The sequence below is a fragment of the Poecilia reticulata genome, chromosome 16 (genome assembly GCF_904066995.2).
Source record: "Poecilia reticulata chromosome 16, P_reticulata-male-v2, whole genome shotgun sequence".
Taxonomy (NCBI): domain Eukaryota; kingdom Metazoa; phylum Chordata; class Actinopteri; order Cyprinodontiformes; family Poeciliidae; genus Poecilia; species Poecilia reticulata.
Window position 1 is genome coordinate 19,033,007 of NC_088845.1, and position 24,198 is coordinate 19,057,204.

The 24,198-nt window shown below is 40.9% G+C and overlaps 2 protein-coding genes across 4 annotated transcripts; both read right to left on the reverse strand.

Moving 5' to 3' along the window:
- Positions 1 to 2,746: 2,746 nt before the first annotated feature.
- On the reverse strand, positions 2,747 to 13,710 carry colq (collagen-like tail subunit (single strand of homotrimer) of asymmetric acetylcholinesterase). Its single transcript, XM_008432486.3, has 17 exons — positions 13,484 to 13,710; positions 11,950 to 12,059; positions 11,672 to 11,773; positions 10,888 to 10,932; positions 10,715 to 10,741; positions 9,912 to 9,983; positions 9,250 to 9,312; positions 9,131 to 9,157; positions 9,005 to 9,049; positions 8,891 to 8,926; positions 8,671 to 8,751; positions 8,254 to 8,350; positions 7,537 to 7,667; positions 7,061 to 7,180; positions 6,830 to 6,971; positions 6,627 to 6,729; positions 2,747 to 4,617 (listed from the first exon to the last, which is right to left on the reverse strand). The coding sequence occupies exons 1-17, from the start codon at positions 13,578 to 13,580 to the stop codon at positions 4,548 to 4,550; spliced, it is 1,368 nt and encodes a 455-aa protein (XP_008430708.2). The 5' UTR covers positions 13,581 to 13,710; the 3' UTR covers positions 2,747 to 4,547.
- A 980-nt stretch (positions 13,711 to 14,690) lies between these two features.
- On the reverse strand, positions 14,691 to 23,689 carry hacl1 (2-hydroxyacyl-CoA lyase 1). Of its 3 annotated transcripts, XM_008432485.3 has the most exons (17): positions 23,481 to 23,678; positions 23,234 to 23,338; positions 23,099 to 23,139; positions 21,558 to 21,638; positions 20,992 to 21,064; positions 20,840 to 20,917; positions 20,669 to 20,763; positions 20,472 to 20,584; positions 20,209 to 20,344; positions 19,894 to 19,999; positions 19,682 to 19,765; positions 19,485 to 19,586; positions 19,239 to 19,393; positions 18,453 to 18,611; positions 18,265 to 18,372; positions 17,975 to 18,161; positions 14,691 to 15,050 (listed from the first exon to the last, which is right to left on the reverse strand). In XM_008432485.3, the coding sequence occupies exons 1-17, from the start codon at positions 23,529 to 23,531 to the stop codon at positions 15,018 to 15,020; spliced, it is 1,707 nt and encodes a 568-aa protein (XP_008430707.1). In that variant the 5' UTR covers positions 23,532 to 23,678; the 3' UTR covers positions 14,691 to 15,017. The 3 variants fall into 3 exon arrangements, with proteins under 3 accessions (XP_008430707.1, XP_017165236.1, XP_017165237.1); XM_017309747.2 differs by lacking the exon at positions 18,265 to 18,372 and having other exon boundaries at positions 23,481 to 23,689; XM_017309748.2 differs by lacking the exons at positions 23,234 to 23,338; positions 23,481 to 23,678 and having other exon boundaries at positions 22,620 to 23,099.
- Positions 23,690 to 24,198: the final 509 nt, after the last annotated feature.

Below are 24,198 nucleotides of genomic sequence, written 5' to 3' on the forward strand. Positions count from 1 at the left end.
TGAAATTATTTAATTTCCATTTGGGATCATCCATCCATCCATCCATTTTCTTTACACCCTTGTCCCTCAGTGGGGGTTGCTGGTGCCTATCTCCAGCTAATGTTCTGGGCGAGAGGCGGGGTACACCCTGCACAGGTTGCCAGTCTGTCGCAGGGCAACACAGAGACACACAGGACACACAACCATGCCACACGTACTCACCTAGGGACAATTTGGAGAGGCCAATTAACCTGACAGTCATGTTTTTGGACTGTGGCAGGAAACCGGAGTACCCAGAGAAAACCCACAGGGAGAACATGCAAACTCCATGCAGAAAGACCGGGGCCGGGAATTGAACCCAGAACCTTCTTGCTGCAAAGCAACAGCTCTACCAACTGCCCCACTGTGCAGCCTCCATTCGGGATCAATAAAGTATATTTAAATTTGAATTTGAAATGTCTGACCCTCCACCGAACTTTACAGCAAACTTGAGATGCTCTGACACACATTCTGAGTTTGACACCAGACCAATTTCGAGTGTTAATTATCAAAAAGCTCAATTTGGTCTCAGGTTTTTGAATGTCCTGTAGATCCCTTAAGTTACTCTCAAAATATTGATCTAACCAATGCACACATGTACAGTTGGATGAACTCCACTTGTTTTTTTGTTTTGTTTTGTTTTTTTTTTTATGGTAGGAAAGAAACAACCGACCATTTGGCATGTATATTGAATTTCTGGTAAAAACTCACGTGCTAACAAGGATATTTTTCTACCTGTCTTAGCTTCTTCCTCACTATTCATTGGGGGGAAAGATAAAGATACATTTGGTTCCTTCTCCGGCCTTGTTAATCGCAGTTCCAATTATTTAAAACATTTAAATTATTTTTCTAGGCATGTTTAATTGAGCAGTAGGTTTTCGTATCATTTCAAATTAAATATGGGAATAAAAATCTTTTTTCTTTTTTTTTTTTTTTTTGCTGTGGTAGCCATAACAACAACCTACACATATTCAATAATGCTGTCGTGTCGTAGCCTGTCTACACAGCTGCGACGGAAAGTGTCAGTGATTAATTTGTATTCTCTCATGATTGTGTCAAACGAGTATTTAGACTTTGTGTCCTTGACAAGAACATGCCTCTCTGCGTGCCAGTGATTCCTTCCTGTGGGTCAGAGATTGTCCCTTGGCCTGGGTCCTGCCCTGCTTTCCGTTCCTGCAGTAAACGTTTGGTCCGCCCTCATCCTACAGCTGTAGCGTCACACCAGAATGAGGAGGATATTATTACATCCGTTTGTTCACGTAATGCCAGTAAGAGTTTAACGTCAAGCGCCGTAATTTTGAGTGATTTTTTTAATTTGAAAGTGCTTTACCTCCTCTTGGGCTTTTATTTTGTTAAACATAGCAGACAGGAAGTGCAACTCACTTCCTGCCATAGTCATCATCATACCACTTGGTTTTGTTTCTCCTGAAAGTTAGTGGGATCAAGGTATTTTATATTTCGTTGTTTGTCAAAAATAATATTCTGTTGTGAAATGTTTGAATGTTTTGTAAAGTTTGCCCATTTAGCAGATTTTAGAGAGGTAATTTTTTTATTTTTATTTTCTTTGCTTTATAAGGATATATTAATTTATGCTCCATTCGAGTTTTTACAGGGTTTCAAAGTGAAAACTGTACAAAAATGGAAAAGGAGCACTAATAAAGGTCAGCTGGAAACATCAGCACACTTCATCATTACCTAGCCTGGTTTGCAACAACCACAAACCTCAGTATGTTTTATTTGAACTTGACTTGTGAGACCAAAACAAAGTACTGAATAGTCATGAATTGGAAGGGAAGTACAATTTCAAGTACAAAATAAATAAATTAATTAATTAATAAAAAGTTTGGCATGCATTTGTCTTTATCTCGCTGTGGAACCACCTTTTGATGCGCTAGTGATTTTTGTTCCAGCACTGAGACATCTGCGGGAATAAATGCGATTGGCCTGGTCAGAGGAATTGCACATGATAGGATGAGTATGCTAAGGTAAGCTTTTACTCAGGCATCTCCGTGGACAAATTGTCTTGATGTGATTTGGAAAAGGGAAACAGTATGTTAATATACTTACCCAGTTAGATGCAGCCCCGAGCATCTCGGTTGCAATCCTGGCTAGCTGCCCGTTTTCAACTTTTATTGCCCAGAGCTGGTCTCTGGGTGCAGACGCGGCTCTGAAGGGCTCGATTGAGGCACGCAGATAGTCTGGAAACCTCTCTTGAAGGCTCCTATAAACTATGGACTGTGATTTATATGAATAGATTCAGCTCTGGATAAACTATACTGAAGAGTATCCAAGTTTCTAGACTTTATTCCCTGTCCCAGGTTTCACATGAGAAATATGACAATTTATTTAACCTGCTCCAATTCAATCCCAGTCTATATAAAAGCTGCACACATCTGTTAAATAGCCATTTTCTTCTTGCTCTACAACATATGGATATGATTTTTTTTTAGATATAACCTTCTAATTTTGAAAATTTGACTAAAGAAATATGTCTTGTAGCCATCCATCCTTTCATTGTTCATTCCCTCCTTGGGGTGTTTCCAGGTTCCATAAAACAAAAACAAAAAAAGTATTAATATTCTCAAAAGAAAAATCTGAGAGGTCATGACACCTTTCTAATGCAACAGCCAGGGTAGCCGTAGACAAAACCCTGGTTTTGTTTTTACCTAATTAACATCTGGTGCTGAGACATCAGCAGCATCTCCCTCAGTTCAATCACATGAGGTCATTTAAATTATTTATTAATTTTTTTATTGGATTCTTTTCTCAAAATTTCCCACAGCTACTGTAAAAATCATATCAGAACAATGAAACATAAGTCCCGGTCACAGTGCATAATAATAATAATAATAATAATAATAATAATAATAATAATAATAATAATAATAACTTCATGAAGCCTGATGGTACAGTACGTTACCACATGCATGTTCCAGCATTGTTGTGCATACACAGAATCACACACAGACACGACAGTCACAGCAGTTTTCTAACAGTGTTTCATCTTTAGTTCATGGCACAGTTCACCACTGTAAAGTTCATCATACGTACGGTAATAAGCTACACTTAGGACAGGGCTCTCCTTTAAGACACCTGTTACGCCAAAGACTGGTGACTAACAAAACAACGCTTGACAAAACTGGCGCATTTCCCACCGTCATGCATGCAGACGTGATGCATTAACAGTCTGAGCTCGGGAAAAAAGTCTTTCTTGGCACTGGGACTCATACGGTAGCTTATGGAAAATGTCAGCTTATATCGGCACGGTTATTTTCAGCACACAGCAGACTACATGTATACGCGGTTAAAGATACTAATGAGTTTCTCCGTTGCTTCATAAGACAAAACTGGATAAAGAGGTATTAAGAGTAGATACAGTAATGACCTTAGAACAGACAGGAATTTTTAATTCCTCCCCCCCGTAGCAGCTACAGATAAGTCCAGCTGGTTATGTGCAATGAGGAAAATTAAGAGCAATAACAGTTTCGAGCCTTCACATCTTTTGTTTTTTTGCTTTGAAGCACAGGGGAGGAACGTGATTATGCATTATTGTATGTGTCGAAGGTTTCGCTTGTGTTACCTGTGTGCGTCAGAGTACAGTCAGAGCCATTTAAAAAAACAAAACAAACAACAACAACAAAAAAACAAAACAATAAGAAACACAGTGAGGCATGTGTGGAGCTACACCAGTTCCTGAGTTCGTGTTTGGATTTCTGAAATCTTCTACAGACTGAGTGTAACTCATGTTTCGATGTACGCCGACGCTGCGTCAGCCACTGAAGGTTTTTAGACCTTGTGAATCATCTCTGTTTGCAGAAACAATCTCGTTTGACGATCAAAAATGCCTTGATACTGAGAGGCTACAATAAATAAGAAAAGAAAAAGTATTTTAAGTGTCCTGTCCTGGCAACCTAAGTAAACAGCAGAGTGGGTCCGGTTGCCTTGCAGTGTCAGAGGCAAATTTGGATGCTAATATTGTGATGAGTTGAGCGCGGTTTTAGCCCAGCTTCATGCAAGAGCTGTTTGCTGTCATCCACCCTGGAGTAGAATGTCTCCGGATGCCCCCGCTCGCCTCTCTCCTGTTTCTTTTGTTGCGGTAACCAGGTCAGGATAAATGCGCTTCTGCTCCAGCTGCTGCTTCTCTGGAACACAACGCAGTGTCTCTTAATTAGGCCTGCGCGGCCGTCGCATTCAGAAGGTTTGGCTCCAGTCCGGTGCGGCCTGTCGAGGTCCTGCTCGTTAAGACGGAGTGCAGCTGTCCCGCACGCTTCTGACGCCTTCGCCACCGGGAGGGCGTCTCCGCAGAAAAACAGATGAGTTATGTGTGCATTTGTACATATTTGTCAGCTTTTTTTTTTTTTTGTTTTTTTCAGTAGAACATTTGTCGCCTCTTCCTGCAGTCTTTTGCTTTTTCAGAACATTTTTCGTGTTATCTTTTTTTTTTTTCCCGTATTTTGCATGAAAACAGTCCCGTCACGCGTCGAGCAGCATTACACGAAGGATCCGGCTGCACAATCCAGATTCCCTCCTCAAGTGAAGAATTTGCAGTTTGTGGAGTCAATTACACAGTACGGTGTGCACTTGAGGAAACCATAAGACCTATAATTGTTCAAGAAAAACATTTACTTCAGGATGATTATTATTATTTCTCATACAGTAGTGCGATAACACATCCAGTACTGTTCACAAGATTTTTTTTTGTTTTTAGTCCTGCCTAATTTCTTTGTATTCTTATTGAATATGCCAAATTTTCTGACCACTTAAAATGCCTGTGAGCAATATTTCTATGTCAAGTTTTCTTTGTATTTTGGCTGCTTTTGTACTTTTTTTTCTTATGCTGTATCTGATCATGACAGCCTAATGTGCAATATGTTTGTTTATAAATTAGTAAAGTGGAGGGGAGACATAGAAATGTGGTGCCTAAATAACATAATAGTGCAGAAGAACAGTGTGTGAAAGCCATATCTTTCACACACTGCGTCAGGAAAACAATCCTGACAGAAAAGCTGAGAGAAGCACTCGATTGCTACTACTAAAAATTACTTTTTGTGTAAATTGAGTCAGTAAAAAAAAAACTGGACCCGTCTAACCAAGCGCCTGAAAATGCATCTAACATTTTCCTTCTGTTTTACTGCCTTGTGAAAGTATTTGTACTCCTTAACTTTGCCATGTCGCAGTCAGAAACTTGCATTGATCTTATTAGGAATCTACAAGATAGATCAATGCAAAAAAGTGCATAGTTGTGAAGTGGAACTAAAATCATATAAGGATTTTCAAAATTGACAAATAGAAATCTAAATATTATGGTGTACCTTAGTATTTTGGCCTCTTTACTCAAGTATTCCTAGATAAGATAAATTATAATGATCTGCTTTCAGAGGTCACCAACTTAGTAAACATGTATATTGATTTAACCTCAGTATGCGCACTGAACCGGAACATCTGCCATGATGGGGCAAAGAAGGATTCTTCATAAAGTCAAGAAACTTGCAGAGAACCTTGAACTCATGAGACAACAAACAACAGTGTCTTCAGTCAGAGGTTTCTTCAGCTCTGCTGCAACACAGAACACTACAGGAAATTCCTCTTGCCCACAGTCATCAGCATCTACAACAACTCTTTGAAGAACTTGAGATAATGAGCTACATTTAAACTAATTTTGAATTGAATAGTATAAATTCTATAAAATGCTTTAAATGAACAGAACATTTTCATCGTCAAAACCAAAGAACACCGCAGACATGTCAGGGTGAAAGTTGTGACGAAGTTTAATAGAGCAGGGTTAGGTTAGGTTATCAAACTAAATAACTGTTTGGTCCATCGTGCGAAAATGGAAAAAGTAGGACAACTTTTTCTCATCAGCGACGAGAAGCACGGAAAACCTTTTAGAGGCTTCAACTAGGGGATCCAGACTTATATTTAATCGATAAGCTACAGCTAGACTTTTAAAAGTAATGCTCAGAGATGTTCTCCATCCAATCTGACTGAGTGTGAACTGTTTTAAAAAGACAAATGGGCAAAAAAAAAAATGTAAGTCTCTAGATTTGCAAAGCTAGTAGAGAGCTCAAAAAGACCTACAGCTGTAACTGCACTGAAAGGCAGCTCTGCCAAGCTTTGAGGGCTGAAGAGAAACACTTCCTGCACTTTTCAGCTTTTTATCTCTAAAAAGCTTTAAAAATAATTTTCCTTCCACTTCATAATTATGAACTAATTTGCCTTGCGGTATTAAAAAAAACTGGCATGAAATAGATTGAAGTTTGTGGTTGTAGTGTGTACGTGTGGAAAAACATCAAGAGAAATTAATGCTTTTCGAGGCACTCTATATGTAGACTCAGTGCTTTTTTTGAGTCAGGAGCTTTTTATGTCTGAATGACTCATAATGGCATGGGTTAAGTGTCTTCACAAACAAACATCATCTGAAGATCTGTATCGACAGAAAACAAGTAAAAAGCAGCAAAATCCAAAGAAATACTTAGAAAAGAGCAGCTTAGAAAAGAAAAGCAAACAAATCTCTCTTTTTACTACCAAAATATATTAAAAAAAAGTGATAACTGACTCTAGACTTTTGCACACAGTGCCGTCTAAGCACAGGTATATTTTGCACTCACCCTGGAAGATATGAGTTACACGTTTGGTATCCAAAGTCTTTTCCATCACACTCTTCAGCCCCTTCATAGCGGTATCCGTCTCCACAGTAAGCATGTTTACACTCTACAGTAAGATGAGACAGCAGGAGCGTGGAGGTCAGGTTCTACGTGCGCAGCAAAGTAGAACTAAGGAGGCTGTTGAAGAACATTTCGCGTGTACTTACTAACACAGCCGTCCGTGACAACTCTGTTCCGGTCGTCACACTCCTCCCCGTTGGGGATCTGCACTATCCCGTCGCCACAGTAACCTTCGTCGTCAGGTGCGTTTTCCATGGACTGGAAGGGCGTCATCTGGAATGGAAAGGTCTTTTGCAGAATTTTAGTGACTTAAACAAAAAAGGGAAATAAATAAATAAAAAAGAAACGATTGGACAAAAGTCTGAATGCAATCATACCTGGATTGGCAGCCAGCCGTCGACGTCTTTGAAATAGAGCGTTTTCTGGTCTTTTCGGAATGCGAGGGCGTTGTCGGTGTGAAGGCGCTCCAGTTCTTCTTCATTACTCACCACAAATATCTGAAACGAAACGCGAACAGGCCTAATCCAATGCTTTGGTTTGTTAAAATTGATTACATTCGATTGCATCATATTATGGGGGCTACTTTTCTTCAGCGGGGACAGAGAAGTAAGTCATGGCTAAATGTGGGATGTCGCAGGAGACTTGAGACGGGAGCAGAGGTTCAGCTTCTAGTAGAACGGCAATCCTTTGTGTTGGTCACATAAAATCCCAATTAAAAAAAGCAATTTTTTTATGGCTTGGTAGTGGAAAAACCTAAACACTTTTACATAATTAACAAATTTAGTTTCTCAAAACATTTGACTGACATAACTCCCGGTGCATATTTCTGATAGCCACACAACGTTTTCCGTACCACAGGCACTTTGGGATAGCTCCCTGTGTTGGCGTAGTCATCAAACGGCGAAGTACTGAGGGAGCTGCAGCCACAGTTCCCAGGAGGACCCGGTGGACCTCGAGCCCCTTTTGCTCCAACCATGTAGAGCCCTGCAACGAGAAAAAGACACGGATTATCAACGCACTGCTGAAAACGCGGAAAGGACAAATGAAAATGACATCTAAGGGTGAAGAAGAAACGTCGAAGCCCAGCGTTCGGTTGTCTGAATAAGCTAAACGTGATCAATAACTGAGAGTGCAGGCGACAGAAGGCGATTTAAATACCAGAAGTCGCTGTACACAGTATCAATGATTCATCTATCAAGAAGCAGACTCAATTAGTGCACAAGTTGAATGTCACTTTGATTATGTGGTGACATAATATTTTCTAAACTGCAGGGAGGCCTGCCATGTGTAAACTTACTTTAGCCACATGATGTCATCATCACAGCCTCCAGTTTCAACTCGGGGCTCACATGTCTTTACCGCTATATAAGACTGCTGGTGATGCATGGCCCATTGCTCTAAAGTGTGCTTTTCTGTTGCTGAGTTCTTTCAGCCTTTTGACAAACTTTAAGCCAAAAAAATAAAAAATAGCACAAAACAAAAATCTTTTGACATCTAAGTTCTGCTCAGTCACAGAGAATTTTTTTCTTTTTTAAGTCGAGATAAATTTTGAAACTTGTTGCACATGTACCTGCGGCAGGTAAACCAGGAGGTCCGGGGTGACCAGGAGATCCCTGAGGACCTGCAGGTCCGATGGGTCCAGTTTTTCCATGGTCTCCTTTCTGTCCCTGAGATGAAATAAAGTGCACAGAGTTAAAATAAACAATGTGTTTCTGAAATAAAGGCAACTTTAATACATCAAAGTCAAAATCAAGTTTTGCTTTAGAAACATCAGCAATCTATTGAAGTCAAAAAGTATCCTAAGAAAAATAAAGGTGAAAAAAAAAACAAGTTTATGCAATTCTTAACCTGTTCTGATGGTTTACACGTAATTCCTCCCAAAGTGAAGATGTGCAGGGATTAGCAACTTAATAAAAGGCTGAGTAGTAAAAATAAGTTCCAACATGTTTTTCTAAATGCACTGCACAATTTTACACAATCTTCTCGCCTGTTTTCCTCTCTTTCCAGGTCGGCCTGTCGGTCCTCTGTTTCCTGAGATTCCAGGCTCTCCTTTTGGACCCATTTCACCCTGCACAACAAGTGAGATCAATGGAATATTCAAAAAATAAAATAAAATAAGAAGAATTCTAACGAATATTTTACCTAGTCATATGTTGCACTTCTAAGAAAACAAAGAATAAACGTCTGCTCGTTTGAGCCTTACTTGCCTTTTGTCCAAGCATTCCTGGGAAACCCATGGCGCCCTGTGAACAGAAAACAGCAGATGCTTCATGTTTCATGTAGCGCACGTGTTCAAACCTCTGCTGACGCGTCGCGCTCACCTTGTCTCCTCTAAGTCCAAGCTCACCACGATCACCTCGGGACCCCTGACCGAGAAGAAACGGTGTGTGTACTCCAGATGGTTTATTATCTCCTTCAAAGCGAAAATGAGTAAAATGATAACCTACCTTTTCCCCTTTGTACCCAGGTAAACCCTAGGATTAAAGAGATTTAAAATAATGAGACAACAGTCAAACAAAAAAAAAAAGGGTAAAGTTGACACCAATGCTTTATGTGTGGATCGTACCCTTGGCCCCATTGGTCCTCTAGATCCGGGCAAACCCATCAATCCTGGGTCACCTTTCTCACCCTGATAATATAAAAAAAATACATAGATATATTTAAACATGTGGAGTAGGTTAACTTCTTAAAAATACGTCCAATTACACCCTAGCTGAAAATGTTTCCCCCCCTACTTTCACTCCCTGCTATTTACAACCTTTCAAAAGTATTCAGACCCCTTGTTTCAAGATAAAAAAAAAAAGCTTCCCCAAAGCATGATTCTGCCACCGCCGTATTCCAAAGTGTGGATGTTGACCTCAGGTGATGTCCAGTGTTAGTTTTCTTCCTCTTATAGCAACTCTGCATGTAGAGCCAAACGTTTGATTTTGGTCTCATCCAAATCTTTACCATTTTTCCATGACTATTGGTGTTGTGAAGTGCAGGACTAATATTTGTCCTGTCAACAAATTTGTTCACCTAAGCTGAGGATTTTTGCTGCTCAAGAGTTACTGTGGGACTTTTAGCTGCTTCTTTTCTGAACTCCTCCCCTCCACCGGGTCTCCCGAACGCTCTGCGGTGCCTCTTGACTTCGATAAAGCTGGAGAGGCATGGATACTTTCTGCAAGTCGCTGTGTCGGTTATACGGCGTTTCACAAGGTCTAACATTATAAGGTCTGACTTACTCACTTTGTCCCCAGGTGGTCCCGGCCATCCTGCTGGTCCTTGTTGCCCAGGAAGCCCAGGAGGCCCAGTCCGACCCTGGTGTGACACATCAGCTTCGTAAGTTTATGAAATCAGGGCTTTTACTGTCACTTTGTTTTACAGGTTTAGAACAAAACCAAGAGAGGGAGAGCGAGGGAGAAGTCTGAATGTTACATTAGATGACAGGCAGGACGGTGCAATATCTGTCCATTCCTGCTGCACATGTAGAGGCAGAATGGCTTTAACGAGCACTGTCACTTTGCCCTCTTTAATTAAATGACGGCTGTATATAGAACTGGGAGTCTTTGCTTGTTGGGAATAAAATGATTAATGATCTGGCTGAAGCACTAAGCTAAATTGCACCGCAGTGCTGCAAACCTGCTCGGTAAGGGGCTGCACTTACTGCGCCACAACACTGACAGGAACGTTTTGGAGCTCACTTCTCATCTTGCTTTTGCCAAGAAACAAACAAGCAAACAAACAAGAGTCTCTTGATCTTCGTCTGGAGATCGGGAGATGTCCTTCTTCTCGAGCGCGACTGTCCTGATGCCGCACGCTGAATCATGTCAGCGTGCATGGCTGAGGTGTTTAGCCTCAGCAGCCCCTGCTTCCCTTGCATCCTGACAGCCTGCCTGCTCTGTCTCCTGTCAAGGTTGTGCGCTCGCACACAGTGCCTCTCTTGATGTGCGCTCGCTTGCAGGGGATGCGGAGGAGATGCTTTGTGTCACTTTTGAGAAAACTCACTTACGGCGGCAAGGAGGGACGGCATGATTGACGGGGGCGCTCACCTTTTGCCCGGGTCTTCCGATTTCTCCCTGACGACAGGATGCGGAGGAGGGGACAAGGACAGCAGGCGCTTAATGAACTTCCCAAAAGCATTTTTCAGTTATGTGCAACAGGTCAATTCAATCTGCCTTTTCAGGAATAATTACAAGAGGAGGAAATCAAATAAACTGCTTACTTTTTCTCCTTTAGGCCCTCTCATTCCGGGAAATCCAGGGGGACCCTTGTTATCATAAGAAAACACAAAAATAATTGGTTATGAATCACGTAGATAGCCATCTAAATTAGTTTTACTGTCGGCAACATGCTTCTTGGAGAGCAGAGCTGCAGTTTTAATTAGCTGAAGGCTGACTGGTCTCTATTGATTCGAGAAGTGCCTCATGGGTCTTTTTGATAGACTGAACTGCAGTCCATCTGGTGGCGTAAGCAGAAGCCTCACGAACCGCTTGAGATAAGCTGCCTATTACTCACAGAAACTCTAATTTCTCGGCAGCGCACAGATCTGCCTCATAAGCATAAACGGAATCAAAGTGGTGTTGGTTTTTTTTTTTATGTATTTGTCATGACTTGAAAACACAAATGCGTGCACGGCGTGCGTCGGAGATCCCTGGAATTTACGCGACACAGCCCGCCTTTCCAGCTCCTCGGACAGTTTCTGAGAATGATGTGTGGCACACTGGCCGGCAGTGGAAAAAGGCTATTTGTGTCGCAGCTAAATGTGGCGCGTTAATGGACTGTTGTGCTGCAAGGGCCAGAGAAATCCCCATCTTCTCCGCAGGAACTATCAATTTGGAAGGGGAGATTGGGGCAAATATTTTTTGCCAGAGTGCCGATTCGTCACACTTTGTTCCTTTCTATGAAGTGATTTGTAGCCAAGATTGTTTTGGGCGTGAAGCAGGATGAGTTGGACGTGTCGAAATGTCAGCGACAAGATCTCGAATCCTAAGAGTTTGCTGCTTTACCTGAGGCCCAGGCGGTCCAGCGGGGCCAGGAGGGCCCTGGACACAGGCAGAACCTTTACTCTTATGGCCAGACTCGCTGCCACGACGTGAACCGTCTTCCTCCTGTAAAAAACGTGAGGTTTGATTTCGACTGAGTCAGATCTACATTTAATTGTCACAATATAGCCAAAAACACCAGGAGAGCTCTAGTGCCAAACAATGTCTAGCAACCCGTATGACTGTAACCTAAGGACATATCAACAGCTTCATACTCCACAATAGAAAGTCACATGACTCACAAGTGTGTGGCGGCGCCAAAGTGAAGGGGGTGGAGGAAAGAGCGGGGGCGGTGGAGGACTCAGTAAACAGCATGGGTTAAATCTCTTCTGCTGCTCCTGGGACCTGAGAGCTGTGCACAGCGTACATGCGGTCACAAATTAAGCCAGAGGTTAAAAAGTTTGCTTGACCTGTCAAGTTTATTTACCTGTCGAAATAGCGAGCTGTTTATGCAAATATTCAGTTGAAATCAATCATTGTTTTTACCTTCTAATTTAACTTTACACTAGTTAAAAAAAAAGTAGTCTTAGTAGCACTAAAGTCTCAGCTTGGCTTTTGATGCATCAGTCAACAACAAGACCAAATCAATGGACGGCTCTAGTTGCAAGTGTTAAACTTGTGATCGTTAAATCAGAGGCTCATCAGGAAACTAGTTATGTGAAGTGTTTCAGCCAGACTAGTAACAATTGGAAATAGTAAAAATATTGTAAATAGTCTGCTCTTTTAAAATGCTGTATCAGGTTCAATGACTTGATAAAATGCTGTAATTAAGCCTAAGTGTGTGTTAGTTAATTGGGTGAAGCTTTTCTTTTTTTTTGCCAGACTAGTGAATTGCAGCATTTAAAAATGTCAACTAGTTTACCAATATGAAGTTAATGTTCCAACATATAGGTATAGGCAATACTGCAATTCATTTGCATAGTAAACACAAATGGCTAAGAAACGTTTACTGCTTGACTTGTAACATTGCTTTTGGTCCTCATGTTAAAAAGTATTTGAAATATTTTAACATGTTATTCACCTAGGTTAGTCTAATCTCCTGCTGACTAGGAGGTCAAAAAGCCTTCTAGTTAGCACTACTAGCCCAGCACCATGTCTTACTTGTGGAACGTCTGCCCTGCTAGTTGTACTAGCAACACTACCAGTGTTTTTTTTCTTTACTATCTCTGCTAAATATTGATCTAGTGAGTTCAAATGTTTTACTGTAATGCAATATAACTCCTGCAGAATAGTCACAAACTGGTTGGCAAAAATGATGGCTGATTTCAATGATATTGAATATTCACAAAAAAAAAAAAAGAAAAAAAAAAAAACACGACTCGCCACACTGTTACAACTCATTTCTGACCTCATCGTAAACACGAGCAAAGAAATCTTTAACTTCAAACTTGTGCCCATGCATCTGCAAAGAAGCAACAGTGTGGAGTGATCCGGCATATTTTGGTAGACACCTTACAAGAGGGTACAAGATGCACAAGCAGCATAAGCAGCACGAAAACAGGTGCAAAATATCAAATCATGACACCCAGACAGAGATATGAAGTGCCTCTCGCAGACGGACTGAAGCTCTTCTCACTATTTATAGAGGCATTTACAGTCTACCTCAAGGGAAACAAGGAAAACCCCAGAACAACCCGACAGTATGAGATCGCAGTGAAACTCACAATCTGTATTTCCAGAAGCCCTCAGCCCATGTGTAACGCATGCACTTAGTGCAGTAACTCACTCACACAACAGCCCACGCATGTGCAAGCTCGTGGTTTTAAATGCGCCTACCTGCTGGGAATGACAGGAAGCTGTCCAGAAACGAGGACTGAGCCAGGCAAAACGAAAACCACAGTGGCAGACACAGTCCAACAGCGAGGAGAGTCATGCTGCCACAGATAGTTGCCCGACTTTGCGTCTGAGCCACAGCAGCCTTGAAACTCTGCCTTTCTCTCTCGGCTCCTCTCCTCTCCTCACCGTCCTCTCCCTCTCTGCCCTCCCTCTGCGCTCGCTCGTTCTGCTGGTTTCCCTTACGCCTTCACAAGAGAGTACGCTGACCAATACCCATTAAATCTTTCCTCCGCATCAGTGTGCTCTAAAATTACAGGAGACAGCACACCAGCTGCCCTCAGTGCCAATATTAGATCCCTACTACTGTAGAGGGGTCTTATTGTTGTTTCCACTCCTCGGTAGGGAGTCTTAATAAAGACAAATCCACAATTTGCCATCCTGAAAATAGGACAACATATGAAAGAGTGACCTCAATTAGAAACTGCTGCTATTTTTTTTTTTTTTTGCAATATAAAATACATTTTACTTTTGCACTGTAGTGTCAAAGTTTTCTTAGTCCACATGACATTTTGCCAAAAGTCTTTAGGAGGTATCAAGATGTTTATTGACAAATATGAGAATATGCAATCTTTTTGGCCCACATTGCTTTTTGCTTTGAAACTCTGATGCCATTTGGCACTGAACTTTACCGAAGCAAGTGAGGTCTGTACGTCACTGGGTGTCGTTCTGGTTCATTTTACCTCTCGGAAGAGTAGAGTTAAACAATAGGAAAAGAGATTTTTTTAAAATGGAGGGGGAATTGTATTTTTCTCGTAGAGCTATGCTGGTTTGGCAAGATCTGTTCCTCAATCACAGCATCATTTCAAAACTGCATGTTGTATTTACTCATGAAATTTCTGATACATAGTTTGACCTCTGATCTGAAACAGTGATACAGAAGCAAAAAACACGTCTGTAAGAAGAAAAATACATTTTCACGGTATTAAAACTAATTTACCTGTTAAATTTATCAATAACTTTAATATGGATATTTTTAACCTTCAAACAATCTTGCCTGTCAGTCAACAGTAAAGAAAGAGTATGTAATAAATGTGTAGTTGAAAGTTGTGTCCTAGTTGCACTTTAATTATCTGGATCATCTATTGTATCATTCATAAGAAGGTTAAACTCAAAAGATGAGGAAAAAAAAGTGAAAAATCAATTGCACTTTTAAGTTCCTCATGTGCTTTTATTGGTTTGTTTGCCCAAACAACAGTCATGCCACATAATTTTAAGCATTATTTTGTTTTATTTTATTCAACAGCATCAATATTCATTCTCTTAATATTATCATATCAAGTCTTTCAGAAGAAAATATTAACTATAGTGAAAAAAGTTTCACTGTGTGAATTGTAAAAGGTTGCTAGCTCCTAAAACATAGCAAGTATCAAAAAACATTAATTATTTCATAGGAACAATCAATAAAATTAAAACAGTTTCATGTTTTAAAGCTTCCACTGCTCATCCGCTGACGTTCTGGACGAAGGTTCGAGTCTTAAAGGTTGGAGCGTGTGAGCCAAGGAAACTCCTGTAAACACAGACACCATCAAAATCCATTAGCTTATCATGTTAATACAGCATCCATCAAACCAATGAGGTTTATTTTCATTATTCTCAGACTCGACTTTGTCTTCTGTAAGCATAAGTAGATGCTAAACACCAATTAAACCAACCCAATTCAAATAAAAAGAAACAGGTTTTCTTCAGGCGCAGGGCTCAGCACCAGACACGGACCTTCACGCAACCTTCAGATTTGCCTGCTGAGGGTTGCGTGGATACATTCAACATAAACAAAGAGGGGCTGTGCTTTCTAATTACAGGATCCCTGAAATAGAAAGGCCAGCTTGGAGTTAGACGAAGGGATTGTGAGGGGGATACAACAGTTCGGCTATGCACCTGGGGTGCACAGATTAATGCTTCAGGGCGGGACGTCGGTCTACAAAGCGGTGGGAGGATGAGACGAGGCTCGAGCCGTTTGATGCTCCATGCAAATCCTGAACTGCAGCGCTCTTTTATCCTTTAAGGACAGCCAGCTGTGCTGCTGTGAGGGTCAAAAAGGTTCTTGTGCTCCCCGTGACTTCCTACGAAATCTAAAACAAAAAATATTGCTTAGGAATATGTGTAGCTTCTGGAGATGTAGTAAAAGGGGAACTACATTTGTTGATCCTTTTATTTCTTAAAATACATTATGCTGTAAGGAAATGTACATTTTCTTACACTGAGCAAGTTTTTATCTTAAAAATTTCTAAGGGAGTTCAGTTCATAAGATTTTGCATTCGTTTATAGTCCTGTCTGTTGCAGTTACCAACCCAGGCCACAGGGTGGCGTGAATTCACCCTACATCTCCTGTTTAACCTCGACTGTGAATGTAAATAAATGCAGCTAGTGTTTGGTGTCTAGTTACAGTGGCTGCTTCAATAATTAATGCTCTCCTTGACTGGACTTTGTCAGTTGATGATGTGGATGACCATTTACTAATTATGTAACCTCTGAAGGCAATTGACTGGACTGAATTTTATTTAGGGTTGGTAGCAGGGGTGAAAGTAGTTTTAAATTCTTGGGGGTACTATGACAAAAAAAAATTATATATATATATATATATATATATATATATATATATATAGCTTCTTTGTGTGCTTTGGAGTTTCTGTGCTGATAACATTTTTGCGAAGTGATAAAAGCTGGTAGCTCTTGAATTGCTACAAAATAAAGCCGTATTTTCTTCAGCCCACTGGCTGCAATGTTGACACCTTGAGATGCCATGAGACCTAAATTCTGAACATTTAGCTTTTAAACTGGTTCTATTGTTCCTGTGTCCAGACATAGGGGTAATCAGTACCCCAGCATCATCACCCGTTTCTTCTGAAGATCCTGCAGCTTCCACTTCTCTTCCTAACATGGTACCTCCTCACCCTGGAGGAACCACAGAGCTCTGTCAGGTTAAAGCTCATCGTCTGAAGTTGGGATATTTTTCCTCCAACAGGTTCCAGAGGAATCACCTCAAACCAGATGTTGGACTGGATTTTATTTCAATGTCATTTGTGAATGTTAGAGCCTCATTTTCAATAGTGGAGCTATAAAGGTTGAAAAAGGTTATTATTTTGGAGAAAATCTCATCAACATAAATATTTACACAAAATAAGAGGCAAAAAAATTTGTTTGATAAAGGAAAAGCCTCTCAGACTCTGAGCCCGACCGCACCAAACTATTTTTTTTATAATAGACAATTTAATTTCACATAATTATCGCGGTAGAAGCCATTTGTTTGTTAAATACTTAATGAAACATATTTACCGTGTTTGATGTTTGTTGTAAATGACGTATACTCACAAAGAACGAGATAATTAGTCCAAGATTTTCGTTTATTCAACGTTCAGAAACTACAGCGGCTGTGATGAGCCAAAGCAAAGGTAAAAAAAGGTAAAACAACCCGAACAAGTGATCAACTCTAAACCACTCACCTTTTTACTCTCCGTCTCTCCGTCATTTAAGCACACCCGTTGCCATGGCAACCTCATGCGCTCCACAATCCGACCAGAGATTACGTTAAAAACATAACATTCAGTCCGTTACAATATCAGGTTTTCAGGCCTGATATTTATTTTGCTATCATTAATAAGCCTCTCATGAACACAGCGGTGGTTGATTAGTTCATTTTAAACTCCTGCTCTAGTAATGGAACCGAAACGCACAGAATTGCGCAACGCCTTGTTGAAACAATAATCACTTAGATTATTATTGTCGTTGGGTCATTAATTTGAACACGTTTTGTTGATTTTTTTGTTGTTGTTCTTTAATAAAGTTATGAATGTTTTGATAAGGAGTCAGAGGAGGACGTGCTGGTCTCAGCGTTCTGGCGGCGTTCTGTTTGTCACCTCATGCTGAGAACGTCTCAAAACCTTCCGCGATCGACGTATTGCACCGCTGCTCTAGCAAAGCACGAACAGTTCAGAAACAATATGAAATGGGAAAAAAGCCATTTATTAACTGATTAAGTCGTGTTTTAGATTGTTATTGAAAAACTAATCAGTCACGGCTAATTAGTGGGTGAACTCACTGCTGCACAGTGAACCCGTTGTTTTTTACAGCTGACAGCCGCTCCCCTCTCTTGAGGGTACTGCGTACCCCCGCTAAATCTTTTAGGGGTACTCAGTACCCTGCCGTACCCCCTTACTTTCACCCCTGGTTGGCAGAGAAAAGGGGGAAGAAATAAAATGCTCACATCCTTTTTTAAATGTTTTTTTTGTAAAAAGAAACAAGCAAGAAAAAAAAAGACACTGTTCCTTGTACTTCTTCATCATGCATCAATTCATGTTGGTCAATCAGATAAAATCTCGATGGAATATATTGAAGTTTGTGGGACAAATACTTCTGACAGGCACTATATAAAAACTGAGTCGATTCAGATCAGAACCGTGACTGATCGATGTAATTACAGAGGCGTTCATGTACCTGCTGCTTTCTGTCAGACGAAGGATCAATGAGCACGTTGAGCAGACTCGGTCTCTCCCAGTCGGTCAGGCAGAGCTGCAAGGCGTCGCGCAGCTCCTCCGAGGTCCTCACCAGAAACCCCTGACCTCCAAATGCCGTCATTACCTCATTGTAGCGGGCGTCGGGCAGAAGGGAGACAGGAGGCGCCCTGAAGGAGAGCACACACATATAGGAAGGTGATTATACATAGAAATACAAATTGGATTGCACAGGTTGTCCTATAGCCACTTTCTCGTTAATGGAAGACTCACACAGAGGTCAGGTCACCCATTTTTGACATTTCTTTCCACGTATTGGCATCTACTCCACTGTAAATGCCATTATTATTGACCACAATAATGATCACAGGCAGATTATACCTAGTAAAAAGGGGGGAAAAATTAATGTCCACTGGTGTTGGAAAAAGTAACATGACTGCATTATGAAAACTGTAACAGACCTGCACATGGTTTCGACCTCCATGCCAGAGAAGCCGAAGGCGCTGTCTCCCTCCACACAGACAACTCTTTGGGGTTTGGTCCTGGTCGTCTCCACGGCAGCTGCTGCTATGGCGAAGCCAAGGCCGACTCCCATCGTTCCAAAGGTGCCCGCATCCAACCTTCACATCAACACAGTTACGCCACACAGGCTCCTGTATTGACTTTATTCAGCCAATTTTATTGGCACTCTTATGATAGAATGTGAAATCCTTTGGAATAAGGAATTTTTTTATTACAGTGGTGTAATTTCACAAAGAAAATGTGGAAAAATCCATCAACTAATTTGGGTAATTTTATTCGCCCTAATTTAGGGCAGCCAATAAGTCTGCCACCTCTTATTTTGCTAAAAAAGTAATTTTTTTTTGCTTGAAAATCACATTTTTAAAAAACTCTTAGCGGTGCTAAGAAATGTGACATTTCACTGCAAGCGTCCTTTGATCACATGTCAGGCATAGTTTCATTTTAAAAGATCTAGGGTTAGGGCTAATCCTGGGATTGATGTTTGACAATTTAACCAATTTAAGACATAATATTAGTAAGTTGTAAAGAAATGTCAAGTACGGCCATTTCTGGTAAAAGTTAATACTGTTTGAGAATTTTATAAAAAAAAAAAAAAAAAAAAAAAAGTTAATCATAGATGAATCAAAAAATATATACACTCATTTCAGAGCAGCTATCAGATGTGGACTCATTTCCATCGGTCCACTCTGTGCCACTTGAAGCTTGACGCTGACAAAACACCTCACCTGTGTCGGGGTAGGTAGTTATTCAGCATGGTGCGTCCGATGTCCATAGTGTTAGCGCCCTCGCTAACAATGATGCAATCGCGTGGAAGCAGCTGAGAAATGTGATGAAACACAGTGTAGTAGTTCATGGGCAACGTTTCCTTAAGAGCCAGATCCTGTGACGAAAGCAAGAGCGTCAATTAGGAATATCTGCAAAGAGTTTGTAGTGGCAAGAGATTTGTCCGAAATTAGAGCAGTCGGACCCACCTTTGATGTTTTTATATTAGCAGCAACCTTCTCGCTGAGCGCGCTCCACCACTCGGTCTTAGAGGGATATTTCCAGCCATCTCTGCGGACACACGTCAGAAGCTGAAGGAAAACAAAAAAAAAAAAAAAAAGAGGATACAATTATTTAATCCGTCCACATCTAGAGGAAAGCTAAAATACCGAATCTCATGTCAGACCTGAGACACAACAGCACCGACGTCCCCCAGGAGAGCAACACGTGCCTTCACGTTGTTTCCCATTTCCTCGGCGCAGAGGTCAACCTGGAAGAAGCATTTGGTTTCATTTTCATTACAGTGCAGTGACGCCCCCAGGAGCAGATTATCGTACAAACAGGTTTTTAACATCTGTGCTGATGTTTAGTGAAATATTGGCTGCGACATTTACACACCTGAATGATCTTAACATCAGGATTAAATCTGGGTGGCAGACCAAAATGCAGCATCCAGTTTAGCCTCGCTCCGAGCAGGAGAACGACGTCGGCCTGAAGAAGAGCTCTTTGCAACAGAAAAAATAAAATAAAATAATAAAAGCAATAACAAGTTTAGATTAATGTTTGTGGGCGACGCTCTGTAAAGATGTGCAAAAATAAATCTTTCATTGCAGAATTTAGGCAAAAAAAATGTAGAAAAACACAAACAAAAAAAAAAAAAAACCCTTAAACTGTCAGTTCTGGAGCTTGATTAGGTTACAGTATTTGGCCGACCTGGAGCGAGCAGCGGCCACACAGCTGGGGTGATCGTCGGGCAGGATTCCTTTGCCCATAGGTGTGGGCAGGAACGGGAGCCCACTCTCCTCCACAAACTCCGTCAGCACAGCCTCCGCCCTGCCGTAAGCTGCTCCTGCTCAGAACACACAACTTCACAGCCTCATTCTGTCGCAGCTGATTTGCATCACAGACAAAAGAAATAAAAAGGTATGCCCCTGTAAGTTTGAAAAAAATTTAAATGTATATTTTCTTTGAATTACCCTTTCCAATGATGACCAATGGTGTCTTTGCTGCTTTTAGGACGGAGAGGGCCTCTTCAACTGCAGCGCTGGCGGCCAAACTCACAGGTGGTGGTGGACAGCAGGACACTTCCCTGCAGGAGAGATCAGTTAATCTTATTCTTTTACACTTTGAGCGGCCGTTTAGATAAAAAAGGATGCATTGAAATCAAACAAACCTGACTTTGTCCCGCTCTACTTTAGCATTGACCATGTCCCCTGCGATGTCAACGTAAACAGCACCCGGGCGTCCGTATATGCTGGTGCGAACTGCCTATGAGTGAACAAATACGATCTACTTCATTCTTAAGGAATCCTATTTGCGTGAAAACAAATAATAACGTAGTCACCTTCTCTATGACTGAGGGGATAGCTTCCAGACTGCTGGCCCTGGCAGTAAACTTGCTGTAGAGGCGGCACGCCTCCACCTAAAAATGAATGAAACCGGGAGTCAGGGCAGAGACTCAGAGTTAAAGAAAAATCCACAGGAAGGTAGAATCACCTGGGGAAACTCCTGGAAGGCTCCTGCCGTTTCCTGGTTTCGATCCGAGGAGCCGCCGATCACGAGCACTGGCCTGAGTAGAGAAAACACTTCCTCTACAGCCCTGCTACTTCAACCTTTTCACATTTTACAATCTCAAACGTCAATGTGATGTTTAGTTGTGATTACATTCAGCCTCTCAGTCAAAATATAGACCCATCTTTGACCATTCTTCTTAACAAAATGGTACAATCTCTCTAAGGAGCAGCTTTAAAGCCATTTCCAGTTTAATTAATCCATCTCAGTTTCAATTCTTTTCAGTTCCCTTATTTAGCTTCATGATTTTCTTTGTTCAATAATGTTCTCCAACAAACCTTTGAATGGACTTCATTTAATAATTAGGTGACTAATCATGAACGTTTTGGAAACAAAATTGAAAACTATATATCTTCAGAATTATGTTCTTACTCTTTGTTGTCCTTCCATTAAAAAAAAAAAAAATTAATTGTAAATGTAATAGTTTTGGGGTGTGAATGAAAGCAACAGATGTGACAGTGAAAGAGGAAAGTTTCAACATTGTGTAATACCAGCAGTTCATGTTGGCGTTGGCCATCCCACCCAGAGCATGAATGAGTCCAGGTCCAGACACCACCAGGCAGGCTCCTGGTCTGGATTCAGAGGTCAACAGGAATGAAGCAACATGTTAGCAAGAAAGCGACACAACAACAACCTAAACACATTGTTCTGCTCAGCAAACAGAGGTCTTTACCAGTGGTGGAGAAAGCACTCAAAAAATTTACTTAAGTAGAAGTACAAATACACAGACAAAAATGTACTCAAGTAAAAGTAAAACTACCACATTAACATTTTACTTAAGTAAAAGTAAAAAAGTACTGGCTTTTAAAAATACTTAAGTATTAAAAGTAAAAGTACTTGCTGAATGGATTACCTAATCGCTAATATCATTAAGTGTACCGATCGTATGTAATTTTAATACATTAGAAATGTGCCATTTTAATGAACAATACCACAGATAAAGCATGTTTTTATTGTGTTTACTCTGTAACATAGCTTAGACTTAGATATGCGATTCTATGCATCATAATTTCAGGGATGGAAGCATCTTGTCTCCTGTCCAAACATAACATGGACTTTACTTTTTTTTGCCACTAATGGCATTTATTTTTAAAGAAATCCAACAGAAAGGGGATGGAAAGAAGGTGGGTGGGGGTGGACATTCAACCAAGGAGCCAGTAGCAGTGTTGTAGTCAATACCACCAACCCAAGACCAAGTCAAGACCAGCACCTCGTGCTACGTGACATAAAATAAATGTACTTTTACCTATCAAAATTGCTTCTCAAATTGATCTGAAAGATCCACATTCCCATAAAACACCTAGATATTAAATACTTAGAGCTGAAATAAATTTAATCAGTAAAGATCCATCCAGAAGAATCGGATCGTTCCTGAATATCATACCACTGTATTGCACTTTGGTACCAGCGTTGTCCCATACAGTATATGAGACGCCTCAGTCAACACCTCCACACAATAATTCAGCGCATGAGTGACAACTCTTTTTTCATCGCAGATGCAACATGTGTCTCTGTACAGCTAGCTTTGCTAGCAACACGTCCACGGAGCTTACCTTTCTTTAAACTTTCCTTCCAAGTGATGCTAAATGTTGGACGAAGTCCCACCGTCTGTGAAAGCGAAGCGCTGCTGATTTTACATGTCGCCATATCGATTTATGCAGAGCTATATTACTGAGGATTAGACAGACATCTTCTCCCGCTCACTGCGCATGTCTTGGAGATCCGCGTGCGAGTAAAGGTGGAGGCGATGGGTGACAACAGACACTAAGTCACGTTATTGCTCGGATTTTACGGCGCCACCTTCACATTTTAACGGAAAAAAAGAACAACGCGACTTGGATGTAACGAGTAACGTGACACTTTTGTAGAAATGTAGTGAAGTAGAAAGTACAGATACTTACTGTAAAATGTAGTGGAGTAAAAGTAGAAAGTATCCATTATTAAATCTACTTAAGTACAGATACACGAAAATTGTACTTAAGTACAGTAACGAAGTACTTGTACTTCGTTACTTCCCACCACTGGGTCTTACCTCCCTGTTATGTATCCAACCGCAGATGCAGCATAGCACGCCTATGGGGTGACAGAACAATCTGTGAGATCTAATCATTATACTGTAAGTATTTAGTCACTCTTTTAAAGAGTAGAGGGCGTTCGGATCATTTACCGCCTGCTCGTTACGCATTCCCACATATTTGATCCCAGCAGCCTGAGCAGCCATGGCCACTTCAATGATAGGAACACCGACTATTCCAAACATGTACTCCACTTTCTGCAGGGAGAAGCAATATCTAAATGAGATCAGGTCATCAAATGCCTGAAGCTATAAAGTTTGGCAACTCTTGCAGCCCAGAACATGAACTCTGACACAGTTCTGCAGAGGTAAAAAGCTACATCTGAACGCCCGATCTCACCTGAGTTTTCAGAGACTCGGCAATGAGCTGAGCGCCTGTCACTTCGTCCATGACTCCTGAGCAGTAGTTTAAATAAATATATATATATATATATATGTATGTATTTAGCTGGATATTACTGATCAAACCACTGACTGCTGTGACTTCTCAGTAGAGCACTATAGATACGCCCATGGATACGCCTCCTTTTTGTTCCGTTTCCGGGATGAAGACCAATCAGCGGAGAGACTATGTGTCCGTCCTCAGAGCAGCTGGATGAAGATTCCGAATCTCGTTTAGGATTCAGCTCATTTGACTCAGTTCTAACAGCGGTGTTAAAATTAGATCCAGCACAAGGCAAAGCTTAGTGCCCCCTGGCTGACTTTAAGAGCCAGTGCGCTCTCGTTCATAAAACAATTACAAATTCTCCAGAAATAATTTCTTTAGGCTTTGTTTGGAAGACTATTAATCTTTGTTTGGAAGACTATTAATCTTAAACTGAGTCAACAGGTGTTCAAGAACACCTGTTGACTTACATACCCGCTCCATCCTTCTTAAAGCTAGGAAAATATTTTAAAGTTATTAGAAGCTGTACTTTTGAAGCATGACATAAAATACATCACAGTCAGAGATCCATCAATGAATCACACAGATTTTGCAGCTCAAATACTGAATAAACTGTTTCCTATTTAATAAATGCTTCAAAATTAAAAACTTCCACAATTTTCAGTATATATAC

What these genes read in the sequence shown, in the direction of transcription:
- colq (XM_008432486.3), bottom strand. Translation starts at nt 13,580, where the DNA reads ATGACTCTCCTCGCTGTTGGACTGTGTCTGCCACTGTGGTTTTCGTTT. An exon ending in GAGGACCAATGGGGCCAAGG is followed by an intron (nt 9,158 to 9,249) that starts GTACGATCCACA and finishes CTTTAATCCTAG; the next exon opens with GGTTTACCTGGGTACAAAGG. An exon ending in TCCTGGTTTACCTGCCGCAG is followed by an intron (nt 7,668 to 8,253) that starts GTACATGTGCAA and finishes TTCTCGTTGCAG; the next exon opens with GGCTCTACATGGTTGGAGCA.
- hacl1 (XM_008432485.3), bottom strand. Translation starts at nt 23,531, where the DNA reads ATGGACGAAGTGACAGGCGCTCAGCTCATTGCCGAGTCTCTGAAAACT. An exon ending in CCTTCCAGGAGTTTCCCCAG is followed by an intron (nt 20,918 to 20,991) that starts GTGATTCTACCT and finishes ATTCATTTTTAG; the next exon opens with GTGGAGGCGTGCCGCCTCTA. An exon ending in CGTCTGACAGAAAGCAGCAG is followed by an intron (nt 15,051 to 17,974) that starts GTACATGAACGC and finishes CTGTGTTTACAG; the next exon opens with GAGTTTCCTTGGCTCACACG.